We start from the raw sequence: 24622 nt of genomic DNA, 5'->3' as shown, positions 1-24622 counted from the left end.
CACACACACACACACACACACACACACACACACACACACACACGGCCTTGTGAAGCCCAGGCTGGTCTCAAACTCTGTAAGTTTCTGATCCTTCTGCCTCCCCCTCCTGAGGGCTAAGATTACAGGGGCGGGTGCACCACCACCTGCACCTGTGTATTTAATTCTAGGGATGAAACCTAGGGCTTCATGTATGACAGGCAAGCACGCTACCAAATGAGCCCCAGGCCAGCTGTAAAACATCTACAAACTGTAAATCCTGTGAACAGGACCTGGCCACTGGGGTGAGGCTTACTGAGCCTTTCTCCCCGGGTGGAGCTCTTATCTCTGCAGGGAGGCCCAATGACAGCTGACTGGTGTTTACAGAGGTCACACCTGCCCTGCTTGAAGCCCTCGCCTGCCACCTGCCGGAACTGCTCCCTCCACGTCACTGGCCTATAGTCCTGCTGCGTGTCCTGCAGCTGTCCCCAGGAAAGGAGCCAGTGTCGTTCTGATGCCAAGTTGCATTCTGAGCAGCAGTGGGCACAGATTTTTCCATTTGAGATTTTTTACATTTCAAGTGAAGCCCCCAGCAGCCCTGTAGAGTCCAATAATTGACAAGTCCAAGAATCAGAGAACCCCTGGGCAGGCGGTGAGCTGCAGAATCAGGAGGCGAACGGGGCAGCCTGATGCCTAAGTCTGTGACTGCCCTGGCCATCATCAACTATTACCTACCAGGATGGCTTAGAGGAGGTTCTCAGAGCAACCAGTCACTTGGCTGCCCAGCTGCTCCTGCAGAGCTCATGCATTTGCAGCTGGCTGCACTATCCTGACAGCAGGGGTCTGGCTTGCACCTTTACAATCTGGGCAGGCATCGGGTCCCTGCTCTACTCAGCACCAGAGTGGAAGTACCAGCTCAGAGCAGGGTGGATCAGAACTCAGTTTCTGCATTTGGCAAGCCCCATGTCCCAGTAAGAGATCATGCCTCATAAAACAAAATGAATATCTCATAAGGAAGGATACCCGAGGCTGACTTCTGTATAGTGTACCTACAAACACACAAAAATACACATATACTTACACACACACAGAGAAAAAAAATTCAAGGGATGTAGCCAGACATGGTGGCACAGACCTTTAATCTCAGGATCAGGTTCCGACACTGAACCAACCTTGCATTCCAGGAACAAATTAAGGATTAGCAAAGAATCTTTTAATATTATAAATTTAGTTGGCATCTCACCTGGCAGTGGTGGCACACATCTTTAATCCCAGCACTTGGAAGGAAGAGGCAGCTGGATCTCTGTGAGTTTCAGGCTAGCCTGGGCTAAAGATCCAGTTCCAAGACAACCCAGGACTATACAGAGTAGTCTTGTGTACAGAGAAATCCTGTCTCAAAAAAAAAAAAATTAGTTGGCGTCTCATTAAGGATTTGTCATCATTATCTTCATCATCACCATCATCTTCATCACCACCACCATCATCATTGCATGGAGGGGGTGTGCATGTGGAAGCCAGAGGAAAATTCTGTGGAGTCATTTCTTTGTCTCTACTTTTACATACAAGAGTTCTGACAATCAAATTCAGTTTACCAGGGTTGCAAAGAAAAAACCTTTACCTGCTAAGCCATATGATTTTGAAGATTTTCACATTAATGTTTATCATGGGACATTTTCTTTTTCTTTTAATATTTATTTATTATGTATACAATATTCTGTCTGCCTGTGTGCCAGAAGAGGGCCCCATACCTCATTACAGATGGTTGTGAGCCACCATGTGGATGCTGGGAATTGAACTCAGACCTTCGGAAGAGCAGCCAGTGCTCTTGACCTCTGAGCTATTTCTTCAGCCTCTCATGGGACATTTTCTAGTTTTTTTTTTTTCTGGGGGGGGATGATTTTATTTTTTTTAATTTATTTTTTTCTCCATGATATTTATTGAGCTCTACATTTTTCTCTGCTCCCCTCCCTGCCTCTCCCCTCCCCACTTCAATCCTCCCCCAAGGTCCCCATGCTCCCAATTTACTCAGAAGATATTGTCTTTTTCTACTTTCTACTTCCCATGTAGATTAAATCTATGTAAGTCTCTCTTAGTGTCCGTATTGTCTAAGTTCTCTGGGATTGTGGTTTGTAGGCTGGCTTTCTTTGCTTTATGTTTAAAAACCACCTATGAGTGAGTACATGTGATAATTGTCTTTCTGTATCTGGGTTACCTCACTCAAAATGATGTTTTCTAGTTCCATCTATTTTCCTGCAAAATTCAAGATGTCGGGTTTTTTTTTGCTTTTTTTTTTCTGTGTAGTACTCCATTGTGTAAATGTACCTCATTTTTTAAAAAAATCCATTCTTTGGTCGAGGGGCATTTAGGTTGTTTCCAGGTTCTGGCTATGACCAACAAAGCTGCTATGAAGCCCCAGCCCCTCATGGGACATTTTCTAGTTTTTTTTTTTATTTGAGCTTTTTTTTTTTTTAAATATTTATTTATTTATTTACTTATTTATTTATTTATACAATATTCTTTCCATGTGTATGCCTGCAGGCCAGAAGAGGGCACCAGACCCCATTACAAATGGCTGTGAGCCACCACGTGGTTGCTGGGAATTGAACTCAGGACCTTTGGAAGAGCAGACAATGCTCTTAACCTCTGAGCCATCTCTCCAGCCCCTTATTTGAGCTTTATATCAGTGGGATGTTTACTTTTCATGTGAGTAAGTGCTCTCTACTTTTCAATTTTTCATAAAAGTTTAATAAATACTGGCATTGGCTCTTGAAATGTTTGGGTAGAATCACATGTTAAGTCAGTAGGTCTAGAATTTTGCCTGGAGGTGACCAATTTAATCTCATTACTAGTTTGTAGGTATGTTTGCAAATAAATTATTTTGGTTTAGTCTTAGTGGACTTTGTGTGTGTGGTTCATCCAGTTTATCTCATTTGTTGATATGCATTCATTCTGCCCTTCAGTCCTTTTTATTTCTGTAGGGTCAGTAGCAATGTCTCCAAGGGTTACTGACATGGGTGCTGAGAACTGAAGTCTGGTCCTTGGCAAGAGCAGGATGTGCTCTTAATTAAATACTGAGTCATCTCTCCAGCCCCGAGACACCTGTTCTGAGGTCTAGGTATAGTCAAACTATCTCTCTCTCCTGGAATTTGCTATCTAGCTGACAATGGACTTGAATTCTTGATCCTCCAGTCCTGGCTCCAGAGCACTTTCTTGCCCTCCTACGCCATCTGCTCACATGGTCCCCAACATTCATCTAGACCGGTCAAAACAAACACGAGCCCCAGAAAACCTTGGTAAAACTTTATTCACAAATGCCAGACCATAGGCCTGGCTCAGCCAGAGGGTGCATTCTTTAGTGGCAAAAACCCCAGTATAACACGTTCATCAAGACTCGCCATTTTAATTTAAATTAAAGCATTTCTGGAAGACAAATGTAATTGATAGAAAATATAAAAACTTTTACTGTACAAATTTTACAACACATTCAAAATAAGCAAATGAACATGTGCCTCGTGGCCACAGAAGACACTGGGAGCACACAGATGACGTCCTGGCTAGCGCCGCAGGATAGCATGGCTAATCCACCCCCACTCTGTCACTACAGAGCTACACAGGCTTGCTGCTCCCTGCCTGGACCATAGGACAATGGCCAGGGACTTTGATTTGGTGCATAGGAGCGGCCAGACCAGCTCTAGATAGGATTCATGACTTCACGGCCACTCTGATAGGTTAAGGCCTCCTTGGAGGTGAGGCTGGGAACTCGGGATGCCTGGAAAGGGGCTAAAGTTTTTGCTGGACTCAGACCTTAGGTGGGCAGGCCCTCTGCAGCTCATGCCTTTTTTTCTTTCTCTCTCTCTCTCTCTCTCTCTCTCTTTTTTTTTTTTTTTTTTTTTTTTTTGGTTTTTTGAGACAGGGTTTCTCTGCAGCTTTGGAGCCTGTCCTGGAACTCGCTCTGTAGACCAAGCTGGCCTCAAACTCAGAGATCCACCTGCCTCTGCCTCCTGGGTACTGGGATTAAAGGCGTGTGCCACCACCGCCTGGCTTCATGCCTTTTTTTCATTGCCTTCACAGTGGCTATTGGGGCTGAATTCACAGTATCTGTCATCCTTCATGTGTTTCCCAGGAGACAGGGAGAGCACAGAGGAGGCAAACTTTCCTAACCTCAATTCACAGTCACTTAAGTAGAAAAGGAAACAGGGACCATGGTGGGGGACTCTCTTAAACGAAGGGCAGTACAGCAGCAGGCCTTGGAGAGGAAGTGAGGAAGGTTCCAGCACTATAGCTTCACCAGTGGCCCTAGGGTTCCACGATGTCAGGCCCCCTGCATACTGACCCCCAGCAGATGGTCAGCTCCTTAAAGCAGGGACCATGGCTACTCTTACTGGTCCCCAGTGTGTGCACAAGATCACATTCGCTGCAGGGCTCAGTGCTTCTGGCCCTGAGATGTCTACGGTACAGGGTGAGACCCGGTGGGCTGTGTGTGATGCCTTCTGTGGTCTGGTGTTGAGGGATGACTAAAAAGGGCTGACTCAGCTGCCAGCCTGATGACTCATGTTCTACCGGTGAGGGGAGGCCAACGCCACACACTCACAAAGTGGGAGAATGACCAGAGGCTCAGTCATTGTGGCCTCTGGGAAGGGACAGCCATGAGACTGCCACAGAGGCAGCAGTTATAGACTCTGTGGTTTAGAGTAGGGAGGTCACACCAAGGGTTAGGGTGGAAAGCCAAAGGGACGCGGAAGTGACAAGATGGTCCCATTTCAGAGGACAGATGACCCATGCAGAACTGAACAGAGGCTCGCAGCTCTTCCTCCTTCCCACACTGGGGCAGGGTCAAGATGCCACTGTCCCAGCTGTGCTGGGGTGGATGTGGGGAGGCTCCCACAACTTCTCAGATACCTGCACTGGACTCTGGTGCTAGGGCAGGCTCTGACAACTGAGCCTTAGTCGGTGTTTAAGGGGGAGCCACACGGCCACTCCACAGTGGGACTGTAAGCCCGTGGGCCAAAATCTACCCACTTCTCCACGCCCATTTCTTCCCCCTTCTGGTTGTGGAGTCGGATGCTGCCCAACCTCTGCTCAAGGACTGCAACACGTCTGATTCACCCCAATCCCTCCTGCCTGTTGGAATGAGCACAAGCACAGGTCTCAGGCTCACGGATAGGGACTTACTAGGTACGTCTCACTCAAGTCCAATCTGAGCTCAGGGCACACACAGGGGTCAGAATGGGCTAAAAGGCTTCGATGAGACTGGGGAAGTGGAAGTGGTGGTAGGTCTGGAACCTTCTGGCATGACAGACATGGGTTTTAAAGTGCTAGGGTCACTGTAGGCTGTATTTGCCACCTTCACCGTCTTCCTCAAGCAAGGACTCACTGGACACGCGGCTGATGGGCTAGCTCTTGGCTCTGGGGGTGAATTGAGGCACTGGGGGGGGTGTGTAATGATGAAGGCTGGGTTCCACAGCCTTCGTGCCTACCTGGAGGCCTCAGAGAAGCAGCCAATGTCTCCACAGACGTGTGGCTGTTTCCTCCTGCTGCAGTACAAGCTGAGCTAAGATCCATCAGATCTGTCCAGAAGCCACCTGGATTCTGTCTGTACTTTTTTAATACAACAAGCCCGGAGCAGAGCAGAAACTAAATCCAAACTCTTCAGGAACTCCTGACCCCATAGTCCAGATGGGTTTCTGGCCAGGGTTTCCTCTGCAAGTTAAGGAACGGTTGGTGTTCCTTATAGGACAAACAGAGGAACCAGTGGGAGTCAGAGCCAGAGCGTGGGCCGGGGCAAGCCTCCTGTCATGTCCTCTTTTCCTAGGATAGTAACATTCATGCTACTTTTCTTCCTTCTTGCTCAACCCTGGGTCCCTTGCTGCTGCAGAATCGTAGAATAGGAAACATGGGGGCATTTCTCTTGCTCTGAGGTGGCAGCACCCTTCTGCGGAATTATTATTAACTACTGTAAAACACCAAGCTTGCGGGGCAGAAACCTCTGTGTAAACACTGGCTATAGTGGTGTCGTCTGGAGAGGCGGGTATGGCTCCGATCCTGAGCCCCACGCCCCCTGTAATGTACATTCTTCACGGAGGAGTCATGCAAAGCTTTTCTGAGTCCTCCTGGTGGCGGTTTGTGTGTTTCTTTATCATGTTTCAGAAAGGAAGACACCCTCTGCACGAACGTGCACAGCCGGCTACATCTTTGGATTACTGGACTCCAGGGCGCCCAGGCCAAACCTTTCAAAGCGGGGCATGACTTTGCTGCTGTTAATGCTGCGGAGAGGAGCAGAGACATGGGTTATGGCTCCGCTGGTTTTGACCAGAGTTAAGATGTCGCTGGCTATGCTTGGCAGAGGATCTGAGTGAGGACAACTGCTCGGCCCATGGCCTTGGCAGAGCTGCTCCTGACCCCTAAGTCCTGGGCATCGGCCACAGTCCCTACATGGAGAACAGTGACATGGCCTGTTCACCTGACTCGCCAGCACCCAGCGTAACAGCAGCCACTGTGGGACGGAGGGTGTTCCCTCACTGGCTGCTCCGTGTGGATGTGGAGCTGATGAGAGACCTGAGGACCTGTACCAGGACTGATGTCACACACTCTTTCTAGAAATGGTTCAAGTGGGGTCCACTGCGGGGAGCAGAATCAATCCTGAGCCCAACAGAGATCTCTGGTCAGGGTCATGGAACCCCTAGCAGGTGTGACAGCAGCTCTGCCTCCATTACTGAGTGACAGGTATCACTCTATTTAGGACATTTCTGAGTGTGGCTTCTAAGGACTCAGCCCTTCTGAACTGATGCCGTCCACGGCACCACGATGTGTGTGCGTGTCTACTGTCCTCTGTCTTCATGAGAGAGACACAGGGCTCCAGACAGGGCCCGTGACCTCAGTGCGAGCTTTGGGCAGCTCTGAACCACTACACCCCTTGCAGGACAATGTCCCTCCCAGGGTTGTCAAGCTCCTTCCCATCCTCTGAGCATGCTCAGCAGGGGCTCGTGAAGGTGTTAGTAGGGGCTAGGAACCAGAGGAACACAAGCAAGAGCCACTCTTAGCAGAGCAGGAGAGAAAAGACCGTCTCATCCACGGAGGCTGTTCTTCCGCCTTGAGGGGTCACCCTGTTAGTGCCATCCTCCCCTGGCAGTGACTCAAGTCAGGTACCCACAGGCCGTATGGAGGGGAGGGGCCGTTGTTAAAAACAGAGCAAAGGAAGGAGTCTGGAGGGAGGAGACTGGAGCAGCAGAGATGGCATCCCCTGGGTTAGTGCCCGCTGGCGTTTCGAGTCTTAGAAGTCACGGAGCAGAGCTGGCGGTTAGGAGGAAGGAAGCCTGGGGCATGCAAGACAGCCAGGCCTACAACCTACAGACAGAGAGAGAGCAGTGTCAAAACCTGAGCCTGAAGAAGCCAGGGCACAGCGTCTGGCCAGAGCGGCTGCCCAGCGACACAGCTGCCTGCAGAGAATAGGATCCCCAACTCCACCCCTCGGGATGGCAGAGGGGCAACTGTGACAGGTGGTGTGGGCACCGGGGAGCTTTTCCAAGTTCCCATGGGGCCGTGACGGGTACCCCTCAGTTCCTTAAGCCCACAGCTCCTTGTGATAATCAAACTGGCCCCCTAGGGAGTAGCACTTCTGCTCCCTGATGCTTTCCCTCCCCTATGTATTTATTATTACTACTACTGTTACTAACATTGGTAGTGCTGGGGCCTCATAGATGCTAAGCTCAAGACTTCTACCAAGGAGTCTCATCTCCAGCAATTTGTTGATGCCTTTTGTTTGTTTGTTTATTGTCACAGGGTCTCTCCTGGCACTCACCACACAGACCAGGCTGGCTTTGAGATCCACCTGCCTCTGCCTCTGAAACTGGAATTATAAGTGTGTGTGAGTCACCGTGTTCAGCTGCCATTGGTGCTTTTACTTCTGAGACTTCACTATGTATCCCAGGCTAGACCCAAACTTAAAATCCCCCTGCCTCAGCCTCCTGGAAGCTGGGATAATAGGCATATGCTACCACAACTGGCTCACTAGATTCTCCTCTGAACTTCACCCAGAAGTGGGATTTGGGGGACTTGGCTCAATGAGCTCATTCTCCCTCACCCACATGGTGTGGAGAGGGGCCCTGCCTGCCACACCCCTCTGTGAGAAACACTAAACCAGTGGCCCTTGCTGGTGCCCATTTCAGCTGCAAAAGGTCACTGTGGATTAATGGAAGCATGGATGCGAGAAGCTGGCATGCAGAGACAGAATGGGAAGCGCAGGTATGCAATGGGGACAGTCACACACAGGCAGGAAATGAGAGAAGTGATAGAAACACACTATTCCTCCAGAACTGGACAGGAGCTCTTAAAGTCAGGGTGACCATAGTGTCCTTTCCCGTAGTAGCGGCTCCGCCAGCGGCTGGGGGTGCCCGAGACCATTTCGCCAGCAGTTGAAGAGGGCCGTCGGATCCGGTCCAGCCAGCAGACAGGTGGAGGAGTCAGGGTGGGGGGCAGGGGAGATGACAAGACAGGCCAGGGGATCCGCCACCCCCCGAAAATGAAAAGTGACAAAGTCATGGGGAAAGAAAAGAGAAAGTGAGAGTTAGCGGCCCCGGAACAGAGACCAGAAACAGAAGGTTCTTCCTGGCTGTCACAGAAGCCTGGGAGCTGGTGCTGGTGGCTGTGGGCAGGTGATGGCTCTACTAGTGACTCAGTTTCCCATCTGTGAGATGAGAAGGTGGCACTGACTGGCTTCCAGCAACAGGGGTTGTCTTTGGCTGCTGGTGCCTGCCCAGTGCCTGCCCAGTGCCGGCAGGGTTTGGTGAAAGAGGAACCCTGTATTCACAGGGCCCAAGACCTACAGCAGCACAGGACTCGGCCTGGAGGCCTCATCACCCCTCCCCCACTGTCAATGCCCACACCTCACCTGCCAAGCTTATGGGATTTACCTGATACTTCTGGGCAAAGTTCCTTACCTAAGCCCCGCTGTGGAAACTGAGGCAAGTAACAAGGCCCCACGTCCTGACAAAGGGGTGTGGCTGGAGAGGGGTCTTTAGAGGAGGAAGCCAGAGTAGAAACAGAAAAGGACAAAATGCAGGAGACATGACAGTGGCCCCTGGGGCTCTGGGGCTCTACACAGCTGAGTGGCATGGCCCATTAAGGGACAGCAAGATTTTAGTGCTCAACAGCTCAGCGACTAAGTGGGTACCAGGTCCTGACCTCTGACCCTTTCTCCTCTCAGGCATAACTTTCTCACCCTGGTCTAGCCTGGGCTTGGGTTCAGTGATGCTCTATACAGTGAATGACATGTAGATTCCCACAGGAGGAAACTGGAGGTGTTTGCCTGCTAAGGGGGTCTCTACCCGCTCCCCAGTGGAAGCCCAAGAGCGTAGTCTGATGCCTGTTCAGCAGAGGGTGCCCTTAAACACCCCAGACAGGCTCTCCAGGATCTGATGGCAGGTCAGGCTTAGGAGGGAGTACTTACTCAGCCGACTTCCAAAAGTGCCCTGGATGTGAGAGCCGCCGGTTCAGCTTGGGCAGCTTTTCCAGCATGTCCATCAGCAGGCTGAAGCTGGGTCTTTCCTGCAGGTCGAAAGCCCAGCACGCAGACAGGATCTCCTGCAAAGGGCACTGTGGTCAGTGTGTGTGGGCATCTGGGAAAGGGTGAGGATACATATGGACAGGACACTTCATAAGGGTTCCTGTGAAGTCCCTAAGTGCCCTGCACAACTATGGGCACAGAATCCTGGGAAGTAAGCATTTCAGAGGTGCCATCAACCTTCCAGGTCAAAACGAACTTGCCTGTTTCCCTTCCTCCTCAGCTTGCCCTTCCCTAACGTCAGTGACCAAGTCAGGCAGGATGGAAATAGGAGACGGGGACTGAAGGCAGGTGGCCTTTGCACATCGTAGGAACGTGGAAGTGTCCAGGGGTGAATGTGAGGTCCTAGGACTGTATACAGGGTGGGGCGGCCACAAATGGGCGTCTCTGCGCTACCAGAGTGAAGACTGGCTGGACAAGAACTGACACAGGAACGCAGCTGCCAGCCTGCAGAGCAGCTGCCATGACGGAAGGAAGGCCTTCTCTCAGGGTCCACTCAGCCCCCAGCACCATCTGCAGCCTCGTCACCCAGGAGGGTGACCTACACACGCAGCCATCACAAGACCCCTACCCCAGGCTCGGGGTGAGTGGAGGGCAGTCATGTCACACGCCCAACCCGCCATCGGGCCCTGCTTCTCTCTACTCACGCCGACTTCCTTCCCCAGGCTGACGGAGGCCAGGACGCGCCTCACTCCTTCCCCACTTCCGATCTGCCAGATCAAGGCTTCTGCAGGCTGGTGTTTAAAGGGCCACTCTCTCGCCTGTAGTTCATACCACACGGTCCTATTGTCCACGTTAGGAGCCAGAGACAAAAGGTCAAAGACATGGTTACTCTGCCAACAAGGGGCACAGCCATGACTTCCCAAGGCACGCTTCCCAGCCCAATGGCCGCCATTGTACTTGAGTGCCGGTGGCCTACTCACCCGAATGCATAGACATCGGCGGCTTTGGAGAAGGGCAGCTGGTCCTCATTCCTCCCGGGTATCATTTCTCGTACAATCTCAGGCGCCAGGTAGCACAGCCAATCATGGGACAGCTTCAGTTGGTTCTCACGCCTGGAGGCCAGGACAGGGACATGGGCCCCTCAGTGGGGAGCAGGTGGCCTGACTGTACGCATCTGCGCTCATTCACATGTGGCAGAGAAAACTCAGAAAGGAATATGGAAGTTTTCCTTGCCCTTAAACAGGCTGGGCACTTCTAGAAAGGGAGGCCAGTTGGGAATGGCAGGGAGCCACTGGGGACGGTGTTTGAGTCTTTGTACTGAGAGAGTGTCTGGTCTGTCTAGGACCTCAGGCCTGTCTGCAGATGTCAAACCTGCAGGCTGACTCTCTGGCCTGTCAATCTTCCTTGAGTCCCTACCCCCATTCTTATGGAGGAGCTTTTCTTGTCACCCAACCCCTTTACAATCACAGGCAGTAAAATCTAATGCTCTTTCTCATCAAGAGGATATAAAGCAGATCTCTCACCCATCACTGAGTAGCCAAGCCGAATGGGCCAGGGGACTCAGCCTCCATGGGTATCCACCTGGAAATCAGGTACCACAAGGAACCTAAACACCACCCAGACCCAACCCTGGACTGAAACCACATGGGCAGAACCAGGAACTGCGGCAACCTGGCCTGTTGGCAACCTTGCCAACGATACAGCCTGGGTATTCCACACTCGTGTAATGCTGCAGCCTCCCATGCATGCAGATACCCATGGTCAACTCACCGCTCCTCCCGGACCACGCCCGAGATCCCAAACAGCCCGAAGTCTGTGATGACCACTTTGCCGTTATCATAAAAGACATTCTTGGACTTGAGGTCTTTGTGCACGATGCCCTTGGCATGAAGATACCCCATGCCCTGCAAGACAGCCAACCTTGTATCAGAGGGTGGGGGATGCTGAGCTTTACTCGGGGTGAGGTGTGTTACCCATCCCCCCGCCCCCCAATCTTAAGGATACCGTCCTCACCTCACAGAGGCCCAGAGAGGGCAAGTGACTGCCCCAGGCCACACCACAGCAGTTAACCATGGAGCCCAAACCTGACCTCAAACCAGTTCATGCTCTTTCTACAGCCGCCTCAGACTTGGGTAAGGTGTGAGGCACGGGCACAATGACTGGCAGTGGGCAGAGGTTGAGGAGGTAAAGATCAGCGATAAGGGCAGGAGACGGAGCTCAGTAGTTAAGCGTGTGTTCCCATGCACTTGGTCCCATGTTCAGTACTCAGCATTACCAATTCTAAATAATCAGGGCTGGAGGGATGGCTCAGTGGTTAGGAGCACCTCCTCCTCCTGCAGAGGATCAGAGTTCAGTTTCCAGCACCCACATAGGGTGGCTCACAGCCATCTGTAACTGGTTCCAAGGAATCCAGTGCCCATTTCTGGTCTCTGTGGGCAAGCGCGCGCGCGCGCACACACACACACACACACACACACACACACACACACACACGATGAGGGGGCAGCAGATGGATGACAAGATCTTAGAAACAGATTTAATGAATAAGGAGTTCCCTAGATGGGCTCTGCTCCTAGGCAGGGCAACACCCAGAGCAGGTAAGAGACATTCCTTGGAGGGGATCTCAAGTTTGGCTGTTTCCAACACCTCGCCATGGTAACAGGGGATCCAGACTTGAAGCCTGAGTTCCACGCTCCACCCTCACTCAGCTAGCACTATGTGGCCCTGGGCACAGTGCTGGCCCTTCGGAGCCTCTGCCTCCTCATCCGTCAGGTGAAACGTGGTGGGCGATTCCCACAGCAAGTGCTCTGGCCTGACCTCAAGGTCAGGGGCACATGGTCCAGGTGCCGGAGGGACAGGTTCCACCGTGGGCTAAGGACAAGCAGCTATCCCTGTCTGAGGCACTGAGTGGAGCTTGGTGGGTAACACTTGCAATTCCAGCACTTGAGAAACGGAGGCAGGGTTTAAGGTCATCCTCAGCTACAGTGGATCTGAGGACGCCCCACCCACATGCACAAGCCCCAGGACTGACAGCTGGGAAGGGCCAGGTTGCAGAGACAGGCTCTAGAGTGGAACCTGGACCATTAGTCTTTCTTCACCATTTCCCCGAGTCTCCACCATAACCATAACCCTCCAAGGTCAGGTCCTTCTGCTCTGCTTTTGACTCTCAATGCCTCTCAGATTACTCCAAAGAGAAGTGACTAGGGTGGGGGTGAGGTGGGGGCTGAGCCAGGGCCCCCAGGGGCAAGAGAAGGTCTTTCAGTAAAAAGGGAATAGAAGGAGTGACAGGCCGCAAGAGCCTGCTGTCTCCAGAGTGAGTCACCTGTCCTCCTGGTCCCCTTGACTCTGGTGACTCAGAGGGCAGCTCCCAGATCTGAGGGAGTAGGGAGGGGTAAAGGTCAGGTGTGGGGGTAGAGCAGAGTCCTTGATGAAAGGCCACACCTGAGACAGAGGGTTTTGGTCCTGGAGGTTTAATTTCTAAGTGTGGCCATGGGAAAAAAAGGGGCAGACTGAAATCCTGGTTTGTCCCCCAATATCATTTTTATCTTTTCCTTTCTAAGACATCCACAAAATGGCCTGAGAGAAGAAGGGGAAGAAGAGGAGGAGGGGTCGGAAAGGAAGGCCAGTTGACACAAAGCGGCAAAGGGGTAGCTCTTCTTTTCCGAGACAAGGTTTCATGCAGCTCGGGCTAACTTTGAATTTGTTTGGTAACCAAGGATGATCTTGAACTTCTGATCCTCCAGTCTAGCTCCCAAAGACTGGGATTACAGGTGTGCCACTATGCCTGGTTTATGGTACTGGGTACTGATCACATGACTTTGTACATGCTAAGCAAGCACTCGACCAGCTGAGCTCCGTCCCAGCCCGAGAGGCTGCAGATTTTCAACACAGAGAGAGGAGTCTTATCAGTGTTCCAGGTTTTCTGTTTTGTAGACAAAGCAGTCTCCCTTCCCTGTGTGATCCAGGCTGAGTTCAAACTCTCAATCCTCCTGTCCCAGCCTTCCTAGCTCTGGGATTTATATTCACGGCACTTGGCTTTTATTCTTTTAAAATTAGATTCATTTTATGTGTTTTGCCTGAAATTATGTATGTGCATCATGTGTGTGCTTGGTGCCCATGGAGGTCAGAAGAGGGTGTCGGATCCCCTGGACCTGGAGTTAAGGATGGTTATGAACCACTGTTTGGGTGCTAGGAATTGAACTTGCAAGAACAAGTGCTCTTAACCGCTGAGCCTGCCTCTCCAGCCCTCGTAATAGTTTGTATAAGCATCGAGTGAGAGGCTCACTTTAATTACTTTTTTAGATGAGTGCAGAACGGAAAAGAGCTGCCTGCACAGAACAAAAGGGCCTGTTCCCAGGAAGCCTGGATTTGGATAACCACAAATTTGCAAAAGGTGTGGGTCTTTAAAACTTTTTTAAAAAGTTTATATATTTTTAATGATTTATTTTTATTTTATGTGCAATGGTATTTTGTCTGCATGTACATCTGTGTAAGGATGCCAGAGCCCCTGGAACTGGAATTACAGACAGCTGTGAGCTGCCATGTGGGTACTGGGATGTTGAACCTGGGTCCTCTGGAGAGCAGCCAGTGCTCTTAACTGCAGCACCATCTCTCCAGCCCAAGTGTGGGTCTTTTGATACCCTGAAGTGAAGCATTCTGTTCCCCACTGTCGATGCTAAGAAACCCTCACCACACCTAGCTCTTGCCAACTGTTCTCTGTACAGATGATGTCATTCTGTCTCTGCTCTGACCTAATCAAGGAGGCTGTGTTGGTACTCACAGAGGGGAAGCTGAGGCTCAGAGAGGCTAAACAAGCTCCGTGAAGTCACACAGCTAGAGTGATACTTTAGAACATGCAGTTTCTTCACAGCTAATTCAGTTCTATTAACACCAGCTGAGTGGTGAGCTCTGGACCTGATTGGATGAGACCAGGTTGAAGTGTCCCAGTTAGGAGACAGAGGAGCCACAAACCACCTGGCACAGCGGATATGGCCTGGGGAGGGACCAAGAGCTCTAGAGGCAGCTGGAACCACCCTCCCCAACCCTGCTTTTACCTTGATGATCTCCTGGGCGATCTGCCTCGTCTTGTTGATGTCCAGAGATATCTTGGGGTCCCTCACGAATGAGTGCAACGTCCGCCCCTTGCAGAAACTGTTGAGGGCAGTGGGTTGGAAACAGGCCTGAAGCTGCGATAGGCTAACCCCACTCCCATGGAACCTGGGAGGGGAACTGGGCCCACCTGCTTCTGGAAGGTTCTCCATCCCAACCAACAAGACACAAACATGTGTTTTTTAAACCAAGACTCCAGCTGGAGCCCAACTAGACATGCTTACACATACATGCACATCCATTTCTGGAGGTGCAAGGCCTGCCAGCTTTCCCTGCACGAGGAAACAGCTTGACCACACTCCCAGCCAATCAAGGCTGAACGGGAGGAACTCTGCCTCTGGGCTCACCACAAAGTTATTTTCATTATATGTAGATTCCAGGGCATCACATCCTGTTGCTGACCGAGTAGTGTGTTCCTCTCTGTGCAGCCCCTTGCACTAATCCTAAGCTCTTCAGGAACTGGAGGCATGAGTGACAGGAGGGTGGATGGATGGCAGAGGAGGCTGCAGAGCTGCGGTACCCCTAAGTGGTTTGCTTGTTTCCCCAAAGCATGGATGCAGGTGCAGGACACCTCATGCTGGTGAGGGTGGGTTCTCTTGGCTTTGTGGAATGGAAGTCATGAGTACCCGAGTTGGGCTCCATCGCCCACTTATAAAGCGAACATGAAACTGGACGTGACAACAGACGCCTTTATTCTCAGTACCCAGGAGGCAGGAGCAGGTGAATCTGAGTTCAAGTCCAGTGTGGCCGACACAGTTGTAGTGAGCCGGACAGGATCGCCATTACAAGATGGCACCACATCCTATCTTGTTGGTTATAATCAACCCCATATTTGGCTATGCCTTTGAGAGCTGTGTGTCCCCCGCTTCCCGCATGCGCTGTGGATAGGGGTCCCTGGGCCTATCTCGATGCAGTCTGGTGTCAGCTGATGATGGCAGCCAATCACAGGGTGACCCGTGTGCCAATTCCCTATATAAGCAGCCGCCATTGTGCCCCCGGCTCTCTCTCGTCTCTCACCTTGTCTCTCGTCTCTCTCTCTCTTCTGCTCTCTCGTTTCCTGCCCCCCTTTGCTTCATGCTCTCTCTCAACCAAATGTACTCCAGTAAAGCGTGATCTGAGAAGAATCCTTGTGTGGTGGGTGTTTCTTCCTCGCTGGTCAAGAAGCCTGCTGCACACAGTGAGTTCTAGGACAGCTGAGGCTCTATCAATAGACCCTGTCTGTGCGTGTTTGTCAACCCACGCATCTGTAAACCCCAGTGTTGGGGTTCGAACTCAGGCCCTCAGGCTCACACGGGTGTTCTTGTCCATCAAGCCTTCTCCCCAGCTCCCTTGTCTGATTTTAAAGTGGCCCAGGCAACCGTTTCTGTGTCTCCCGAAGTAGACCTGAGGCCTACAGTCAACCAACAGAGGTAAAATGTGAACCAGCATTATTTTAGTTATATATTTCTAAATTAAACTGTTTGTTTCTGTTTATGTGCATGTGTATATGTGGTATGTGTGCACACAGCACAGCATGCCCGTGGAGGTCTGAGGACAACTCGTGGGAGTCAGTTCTCTCCTAGGGGTTCTGCGAATCAAAATCAGGCTGCCAGGTTTGTGCACCAAGTGCCCTCACCTGCTGAGTCATCTCGCGGGCCCCCAATCGGCTTTATTTTAATGGAAGGGATACTGAGGTTCACCACACCCACTTTTGTGGGGAGACGTGTCCAGGCAAGGGGCTGTAAGTGTAGCTTCTGCTCTGTGTCTTCTAAAACACTAGGGTTTCCTTTATGCTCAGAGGGGGTCTCTTGATCGATTGGTTGATTTACTTATTTATTTATGCATTTATTTTGAGGAGAGCCAAGGTCTTGCTATGCAGACCCGGCTTTCTAAAACTCAAGATTCCCCTGTGTCAGCCTCCGGGTGCCAGCACTACAGGTGTATGCTGCCACGCCCAGCTCTGGTGTTCTAACATCAGTGGGCAGTGTGGATGGGGACATGATTCCCTATCTTTGGTTTTCTTCTTCCTCTTTGATAACCCTTCCACATCCTCCAGGGCATCCACAGAAGCCTTGGGCTTCAGGGACAGGGAAGCTGTGCTGCTCACGGGCCCAGGCGGGGTGGCTTACCTGGTGATAATGGCCAGGTGGGGTGGGTTCATGCAGGCCCCCATAAAGAGCACCACGTTCTCATGCCTGGTCTGCCTGTAGTTCATCACCTCTTTCTTGAACAGCTTCAGGTGGTCCTGATTGTGGCCATCCATCTCCAGCAGCCGAATGGCCACCTCGCCATGCCAACGGCCTCGGTGCACCCGGCCCCAGCGGCCCTGCCCAATGGGCTCGCCTAGCTCCACCTGTTCAAAGGGGATGTCCCACTCCTGCAGGTACACGCTGGTCTGGCTGGCTTTTCGAGAGATGGGACCCCGCCAGTGCCGGCGGGAGCTGGGGAGGTCGTCTACCTCGTCCTCATCATCTTCTGCCTCGGATTTGCCAGCCTCAGGTTCCTCAGCCTGAGAGGAGAATGAGATTGAAAGAGAGGAGTGAGTCTGGGTCTCATGCAGCCCAGGCTAGCCTCCAACTTGCTATGTAGCTGAGGATGACTTTGACCTTCTGATCCTACCACCTCCATCTCCTCAACGACCTGTACCAGCACAACTGGTTACGGCGGTCCTTGACACCTATGAGAACCACCTATCATGCTCTGATTACACAGAGATAGATGCCTACCCCCATCCCAGGCCAGGGACTGGGTCTGTAGGCTGGGAGCCGGGACAGGAGAATACAGAGGCTCTCACAGCTAGCGCTCTGCATCGTTCTCTGGTTATGCACACCACACCTGCCCACACCTGCTGCAACAGGCTCTGCATCCTCACTCCCCCACAGCCCCCACCACCCTGTGCACCCTAAGAGAGGAGAGAGAGGCAGCTATCTTGGGTCTCAGGCAAATCGCTCCCACTCACCTCTGCTTCATGGACACCCAGCACGTCTGCTTTGGGCTGGTCGTCGGGCCTAAGAGAGAAATGGGCTTTGTCAGGGAGCTCCTGGGCTGGGCCAAGGGTGGCCCTGGGGGAGGCAATGTGGAAGCTGAGGATATGGCTGGAGGCTGGGGGTGGGAACGCGAGGGTGGGCAGTTACCACCCTGGCCCTTGCAGCACGTGGTGCAGGGGCCCACGCTCCTGCCTCTGAGCAGGCTATCACCACCTCGCAGTGTGAACTTGTCATTTAACCCCTCTAAATGGTTGCACTTAGAGACCTACTTCCCTGGCTAAGAACTGAGGGGCCAGGAGACAGGAGCTCAAGGTAACCTAATGGAGAGGGGGATCCAGAGGCAGGAGCTAGGTGTAGCAAGTCTCTCTGTGTTCACCTATATTTCCTGCTGAGCCATGAGTCTGCTGCTGTTGTATACACAGCCTCATACAGGGCTCACAGTATGGATAGGAGGCGAATGTAGATTCGCCCATCCCCCACCAGGCTGGCCCAGAACCAGAGGGTCAGATATATAGGGGTTGGTTGGGAGGGTCAGATATGTAGGGGTGGGTTGGGAGGTGGCTGGGGAGGGTCAGATATGTAGGGGTGGGTGGGTGGCTGGGGAGGGGTCATACCGTGTGCTGTCAGCTGTGCTGGAGGGCGGGGCTGCCTGAGCTGAAATGTCTGTGGGAAAGAGAACAGGAGCAAAGTATGAGGATGCTTTCCTTCATCCCCAAAGACTAGCACACCAGGGACACCCCTTCTCTTCTGAGCTGTCACCTCTCCTCAGGCCGCTTCCACCAGGATCAGCTCATGTTTTGCAAGCTGACACAAACTCAGTCTCTACAGCCTTTGGTCTACATGGCTGCCCCAGGCAGAGGCTCTGGGTGAGTGACTCTAGAGACCCCAACAATTAATACTACTGCTGTGGGCTCAAATGACTACTGCCCCCACAGAGGGTCCTTCTGGAAGGAAGCAGGGCTGGCTGTCATCTTTCAAAGCAGGGATACCCTTTGCCTAGCTAGAGGTCAGGCTGGCACCAACGAAGCACCGATAACGTCTGTGGCACCTGGTGCCTAGTGTAGCTGCTGGTCCCGACTCTGAGAGTGGTTGGCTGCCTTCACAGTGCTGCGCAAGAAGAGGAAATCCAGTCTGTGCACCAAGAGGCTCCAGGCTGGCAACTAAGGCCGGCCCCGGGACCCTAGGTGGCCCAGCTGTAGCACAAAGACCCACTTCTAGGACACCAGAAACAGACACGTCCCCTCCCGAGCGGAACAAAGAGCCACGTGGTGAGTAGAGCTCTCCTCTCTCCACAAAGAGAACCAGGAAGTGGCAACAGCTCAAGCTAGCAGAGGCCCCCTTCCTACCCTGGACAAAGACCTTCCCCCTTAGCCCTCAGCTAGCCTCCTTTGCTGGAAGGGTTTCTCCACAACTGTCAGAGAAACCAGACTCCGACAGAAGCTGTGGCCTTCTTATGGGGAGATGCACATGTGAGTGCAACACCCTGGGCAGTGTTGGGGTCCACGGGCCTCAGAAGCATCTGCTATGCCCTCTCCAGCCACCTCCATATTGCCTCCAGACTGCCAGGCCAGCATATTCACACATGCTCAGGTCAAACCAGAAGCTACACATGTCTTGGGTGAGGTGCGGGGCTAGGGGTGGGGGCAAAGGTCTGGGAAGCCTCACACCTGCCCTTAAGAGTGCATTGTGCACTCTGTTCTTGTTCCAATTAGTACACGGAGCCCTACCCCAGCTGCAGGGCACAGCATGCCACTCGGGAAGAAATGCTGTGGTTCCCCAGTTGAGGGGGGACACTAGTGTACATATACACCCTAGAGCCGGTAACTACAAAGGCTCTGGGAGGTGAGGTAGGGGATCACACAACAGGGGTGCACCCAAAGCCCCTGGCAGCCTGCACACACACATGAATAGAATTATGGGGATAATGGTTACCAAATGCTCCAACTCGATTCTTCAAGGGAGCTGATCCAGAGAATAGAAAAGCCTGGAATAACCAAAATACTGGGGCTTCCAGTCTTGGGAAATCAGAGAAAAGACTATTAGAGTTGTCTAAAGTGCATAACCCCACAGTGTTGGGTACTTCCAGCAGGAGGAGAAAAGCATCGATCTTATTCGGCCTCGAATGGGGAGAGGTATGGGCAAATACAGAAGTGTGCAAAATAGTTTTTGTAGAGGGAATCCAAAGACTGCCTTACTGAATAGAAATTCTTCCTTCACGCAATGAGGTAGTTCCACTGAATGCCAGCAGGTGGCACTGTATGCTAAGGCTGGGAAAGGCAAAGACAGCTGAGGGATGAAGGCGGTGCCTGCCTGCTAAGACTTTCCCAAATTAGCTTTCCCTTGTCACTCATTTTTCAGGAGGCATCGGCAAGCAGCACCCACCCCTCATTCTGCAAACCCAAGTTCTGGGTTCCCATCCTGTCACTTCTGGGCAGGGTGATCTTGAACCAGTTCCCTGCAGTCTCTGTGAGGGGCTCCACAGGATGGACTCCAGGGTCCATCTAGCAAGGTACTGCCCTCTGGCCCAGCTGCAGAGGGCTAAAGCGCATGGGGAGAATGCACCAGGCGGGACAGCCAGAGGGTCACAGCAAGGGGCAGTGAGTGGACCCATGCAGAGGACTCACCTGGGAAGATAAACTGCTGTCTGTGATGAATGAAGCAGGCAGCTTAAAACAGAAGAGGAGGTGAGTCACAGGGTGCGAAGGCAGTGCGGGGGGGGGGGGTGCGTGGACTAGGGGAGGGCGAGTGCTGGTTATTGGCTCAGATGGCTCTGCCCCAGGGGCTCTGGTGAGCAAAGGTGAAGCCATGCAGGAAAAAGGAACTGAACTAGAAAAGAATCAGGTGTGGTGAGCCCAGTAGCGGAGGCTGCACTGGAGATGGGGCAAGGGACCATCTCAGAGGTCGCGTTGCTGAACAGCTGTGGCCAGTGAGCACTGGGAAAAGCTACAGCCAGTTTTGTTGGAGAGAATGCGCAGGAGCCGGGATGGAGTATGGAGAGCGGTGGCTTTGACGACGTCCAACAGTGTATGCGCAACGGCCTCCCTCCCTTCAGTCTACCCGACCCAGAAGCGCCCTGACCGCGCTGCCTGAGTGCTGGATCCTCCTAGTGCTGGGATTCTAGACAGGGAACCCGCACACACCACTCGCCTTCTGCTTCTGAGATGCTTGTTATCCCGCCTGGGCCAGTTTCCCACACACGGGCACCATTCTCCGGCTATGTATGGCCGGCCTTGCAAGTAGCTGGGACTTTTGGTGAGTCTAACCTTGACTCTCCTCCATGAGAAGGTGATCAGCCCCCCAGTGCCTTACTGTAAGTAGGGGAATACAAAGCTAGCCCAGGCTTTCCTATGAGGCTCCTGGACAGCACAGGGCAGGTAGGTGGCGGAGGGGTTCGAGGTCCTTCCCTGCGGGCCCATCTCAGCCCCCCAGGGATCTGCTTACGAGTCCACTAAGACCATGGAGAAGGTAAGGCTTCTGTGCAGGACAATGGGGGCCCATTTCCTTGTGGGTCATCTGTCTCTTGTCTTTTCAAACCAGTGCTTCTTAGAAAAACCCAAAGTAGAAAGTTTATCAAGTCCAGAGAGTAAAGGCAGAAGAGAACTGAAAAGGACGCTAATCCAGGGGGCACCGCTCAGCCGCAGGGAGGGACGAAGTGCGGGACAGACGTCACTGTTAAGAGCACCCCCGCCACAAGCATTAAGGCAGGCACAAGAACACGCGACAGAAGGGTCCGACCCTTTGGCCCCTCACCACCCTGAAAAGAAGTCCCGAAGTCCCCAGTGGGCCCAGAGGCTGCTTGGCCAGCTGCTGGCTATGTATAGGTCAGTGTGGGTACCGCTAGCCAGAGGGGATGAGGGGCGTGGTGGCACTCTGTCTTTTTGGGTTTATAATGTCAGGAACTAGCGATAGGGGGCTGATCTGGACCCCGTGGGTTACGGCAAACAGGAGCGTCAGAGCTGTGGCTTTCCCTTAGGACTGCAAACTGGGTAAGCCCAGGGCCGAGATGGGTAGCAGAGCTGCCCTTGCCAAGGATGCCAAGGCAACAAACAGCTCAGTGCCATGGGGGCGAGTGGGCTTTGCTGTGCTCCCTGGAGATAGGGCAGCCCAGGGTGGCTGACCCCGTGGAACTGAGGGCAGCTGGGCTCAGCTCTGTCCCTCCAGAGTTGTCCCAGGACTCACTGTCTTCACTTGTTCAGTGGGAACACCTCATTCTAATTCCCCAGGGTCTCTGGGTGGCACATGAAGGAATATGAGGTCTTGTCTGAGAAGCCAGCCCCAATAAACAACTATTTATGCCAGAGGCCCAATGCCCTTTGGTAGGTTTCTACTCCATACTGTGCCTGTCACATCACCCTTGAACTCAGAAGTCATCCCTGAGAGGAGGAGAGGCTGGACAGGAGCCACCACAAGCACAGGCAAGCAGCCTGGGGCTACCCCAAGAACCCAGGCTCTGTGTTAGACAGACTTGGGTTTGGCCCTCACTCTACCACTCAACAACACAGGGCCGGCCACTCCTCCTTTCTCAAGCCCAGCAAACTCGTCTGTAAGAAGGGGGCAACAGCATCAATCCCACGCTCAATAAATGCTCCACAGACCCAAATCTCAGGGGACACCGGGAGAGGGTCTGAGGCCACCCCTAAGAATCCAGAATAAACCCAGAGGTGCGGTACCTGGGAAGTTGAACCTGCTGTCCCGCTGGCCAGGAGAGGGGTTGGGGGGCGTGGTGGCACTGGAGGGGTTAGATGAGGTCAGGAAGGGTGCCGGTGATGAGGGTGTGGAGGACGTGGTGGAAGATGGGTTGCTGCTGGAGTCCAGGTTCGTGGCTGGAGGATGTTCCTGCAGGACCAGAGATGCTGGGCTGGGCAGGGCTGCAAGCTCAACTCAGGCCCTGCCGACCTGCTGAAGACTCCCTTCCTCCCCGCTCCTTCCACCTCCATGGGTGGAGGTCAGGCCAAGAGATCCTTGGGGCCCTGTTCTGTAGTCCCAAGATTTCCTGGACTACTCTATGATGAAAAGACACGTGGAGACCCTCCCCTAAAGGGTTCCTGCCCATCTGTCTTACTGCACTTCCTACTTCCCTCTGGAAGTCCATCTGAGCCCTAGCTGGAACTATGTGTGTTCTTCCTCTTTATTCTCCCGTAGCGCCCAGCATACAACATCCAGGCCCCTTAACACACATCTTGTCAGCTGCAGACGGCCGAGGCTGGCTTGCTGCCAACCACCTCTCCCACCCCAGCACCTGCCTGGCTCTGAGCTGGAAACCCAGCTTCTTAACGAATGGATCCACACTGTGACCAACAGTTTTTCAGTTTCTGCTATGTGCCAGGCACTCTGCAGCCAGCAGGGTGATAACAAGGCTCAGAATCTATAGTCCTGTGACCTTGTCCTAAAAGTACAAGAACCTGTAAAACTCCACAAGAGGCAACAGCTTGGGCCAGTGTTGCCTGCCATCGTGCAGGGTTAAGAATTCCAGAACTGGGGTCGGGGGGTATGGCTCAGCTGCTGTGGCGCTTGCCTAGCACACAAAGCCCTGGTTTTGGTCCTGGTACTGCAAAAAGTAGGCATAGTGGAACAGGCCTGTAATCCCAGAACTCAGGAGGCAAAGGCAGGAGGATCCCAAGTCCAAAGTCAGTCTTATCTACAAAGTGAGTTTGAGGCCAGTCTGGGGAATACATGAGACTTGTATCAAAAAAGAAAGGGGTGTGTGGGGTGTGGTGGTGGGGAATCTAGAGCTAGAAGGAAGTTTCTGAGAGAGACTCCAGGAACTGACTGCAGGGGCAGGCCTGGTTCATCACACACTGCAGCTTCAATACCTGTCCAGCCCTGTCTTGGAAAAGGCAGGTGACAGGCTCAAACCTTGGACAGGTGTGGTTTCTAGTCAGAATGAAATAGCTTGTGGATTTCAAAGACATTTGAGTATCATTTGCACACGCACATATGTGAACACCTTTTTACATGTGTGTGGAGGCCAGAGGCTGAGACACTAGATACCATCACTTCCTGCCTTGTTTTCAGAGGGAGTGTCCTTTACTGATCTGACGAGACTGGCTGATCAGCAAGGGTCTTCCTGTCTCCACTTGTCTGGTACTTAGGATCACAGGTGCACCGCTATCCCTGGCTTTTTATTGTTTCATATTAAGACAGGGTCTCCCTACATAGTTCTGGCTGGCTTGAAACTTGTTATGCAGACCAGGCTGCCCATGAACTCACAGGGATCCGCCTGCCTCTGCCTCCTGGGTGCTGGGATTAAAGGTGTGAGCTTTATGGCTCTCATGCCTGGCTTTGTATGTGGGTGTTGGGCATCAGAATCCAGGTCATAAGCGATCACGCTATGGACTGAGCCATCTCTCCAGCCCCAGAGACATTTAGTTTATTAATTACCTTCTACCTATGGGGGGGGGGTTCTAATTAGGACGGATTAAAGCAGGGCTTTTCTAGTTGTGTTGATAAAGACTACACACCAGATTCTAGTCAGTAACTACGAGGCTGGGCTATGCCCCTTAGGACAGAGCGGGGTAGATGACTTGGAGCTCAGGACCTGGGCACCCAGGTAACCTGGGATCAGAGGGTGCAGTCTACAAGGGAAGCCAGTATGGAAGGGGTGGGGGAAACTCAGGCTCAGCTCTTCTGCCCGCAGCTTTGTGCAATGGCATCAGGTATGACGCAGGCTGCCCGAGATTCCCACCAGGGTTCTACCACTTCTTAGCTGGGTGGCTTTGGGCAACTTCCTTGACCTCTCTGAGCTTCCATTTCCTTAGCCTCACACCGTGACTTATGCCAGTGCACCGCTGTGTAGATTTGTAGCAAAACAAAGGCTGGGCATGCAGTACACAGTAGACGTCTAATGTTTGCCCATTTGACTTGCTATCTTGGACCAAACAGGGCTTGGGATCATGCTTTGAGACTTAACCAAGCTACAAGGCCCAAGAGGGGTCTGGGAGCAATTTGGGTTAGGTGGATTGCAGATCTGGTTCAATACCTTTACTTCCTAGGGCAGAAAGGAAAGCCTTATACAAAACAGGGTCCAACCTGTTAGTGCCACGTATAACAAGCTTCTCTCTTGCAAGAC

General features: G+C 52.5%; 1 protein-coding gene across 5 annotated transcripts in view; it reads right to left on the bottom strand.

Moving 5' to 3' along the window:
* Nucleotides 1-6156: 6156 nt before the first annotated feature.
* Nucleotides 6157-24622, bottom strand: part of Ksr1 (kinase suppressor of ras 1) — a 130084-nt gene continuing 111618 nt past the window's right edge. The window contains exons 10-20 of one of the 5 annotated variants that reach the window (XM_026780303.1): nucleotides 22224-22389; nucleotides 20178-20219; nucleotides 18168-18216; nucleotides 17526-17574; nucleotides 16696-17075; nucleotides 14533-14629; nucleotides 11249-11382; nucleotides 10459-10590; nucleotides 10183-10318; nucleotides 9422-9555; nucleotides 6157-7320 (exon numbers count right to left, since the gene is read on the bottom strand). In XM_026780303.1, coding sequence (XP_026636104.1) covers nucleotides 7314-7320; nucleotides 9422-9555; nucleotides 10183-10318; nucleotides 10459-10590; nucleotides 11249-11382; nucleotides 14533-14629; nucleotides 16696-17075; nucleotides 17526-17574; nucleotides 18168-18216; nucleotides 20178-20219; nucleotides 22224-22389 — 1326 coding nt within the window. In that variant the 3' untranslated portion in view covers nucleotides 6157-7313. Of the gene's footprint in view, nucleotides 7321-8275; nucleotides 8357-9417; nucleotides 9556-10182; nucleotides 10319-10458; nucleotides 10591-11248; nucleotides 11383-14532; nucleotides 14630-16695; nucleotides 17076-17525; nucleotides 17575-18167; nucleotides 18217-20177; nucleotides 20220-22223; nucleotides 22390-24622 lie in introns of those variants that run through there. The other 4 variants (XM_005349431.3, XM_026780302.1, XM_005349432.3 and 1 more) reach the window with 4 other exon arrangements.

This window comes from Microtus ochrogaster, chromosome 7, assembly GCF_000317375.1.
Source record: "Microtus ochrogaster isolate Prairie Vole_2 chromosome 7, MicOch1.0, whole genome shotgun sequence".
In the NCBI taxonomy this organism is placed as follows: Eukaryota; Metazoa; Chordata; class Mammalia; order Rodentia; family Cricetidae; genus Microtus; species Microtus ochrogaster.
The sequence above is the reverse complement of the archived record's forward strand: the minus strand, read 5'-3'. Positions and strand labels throughout refer to the sequence as shown.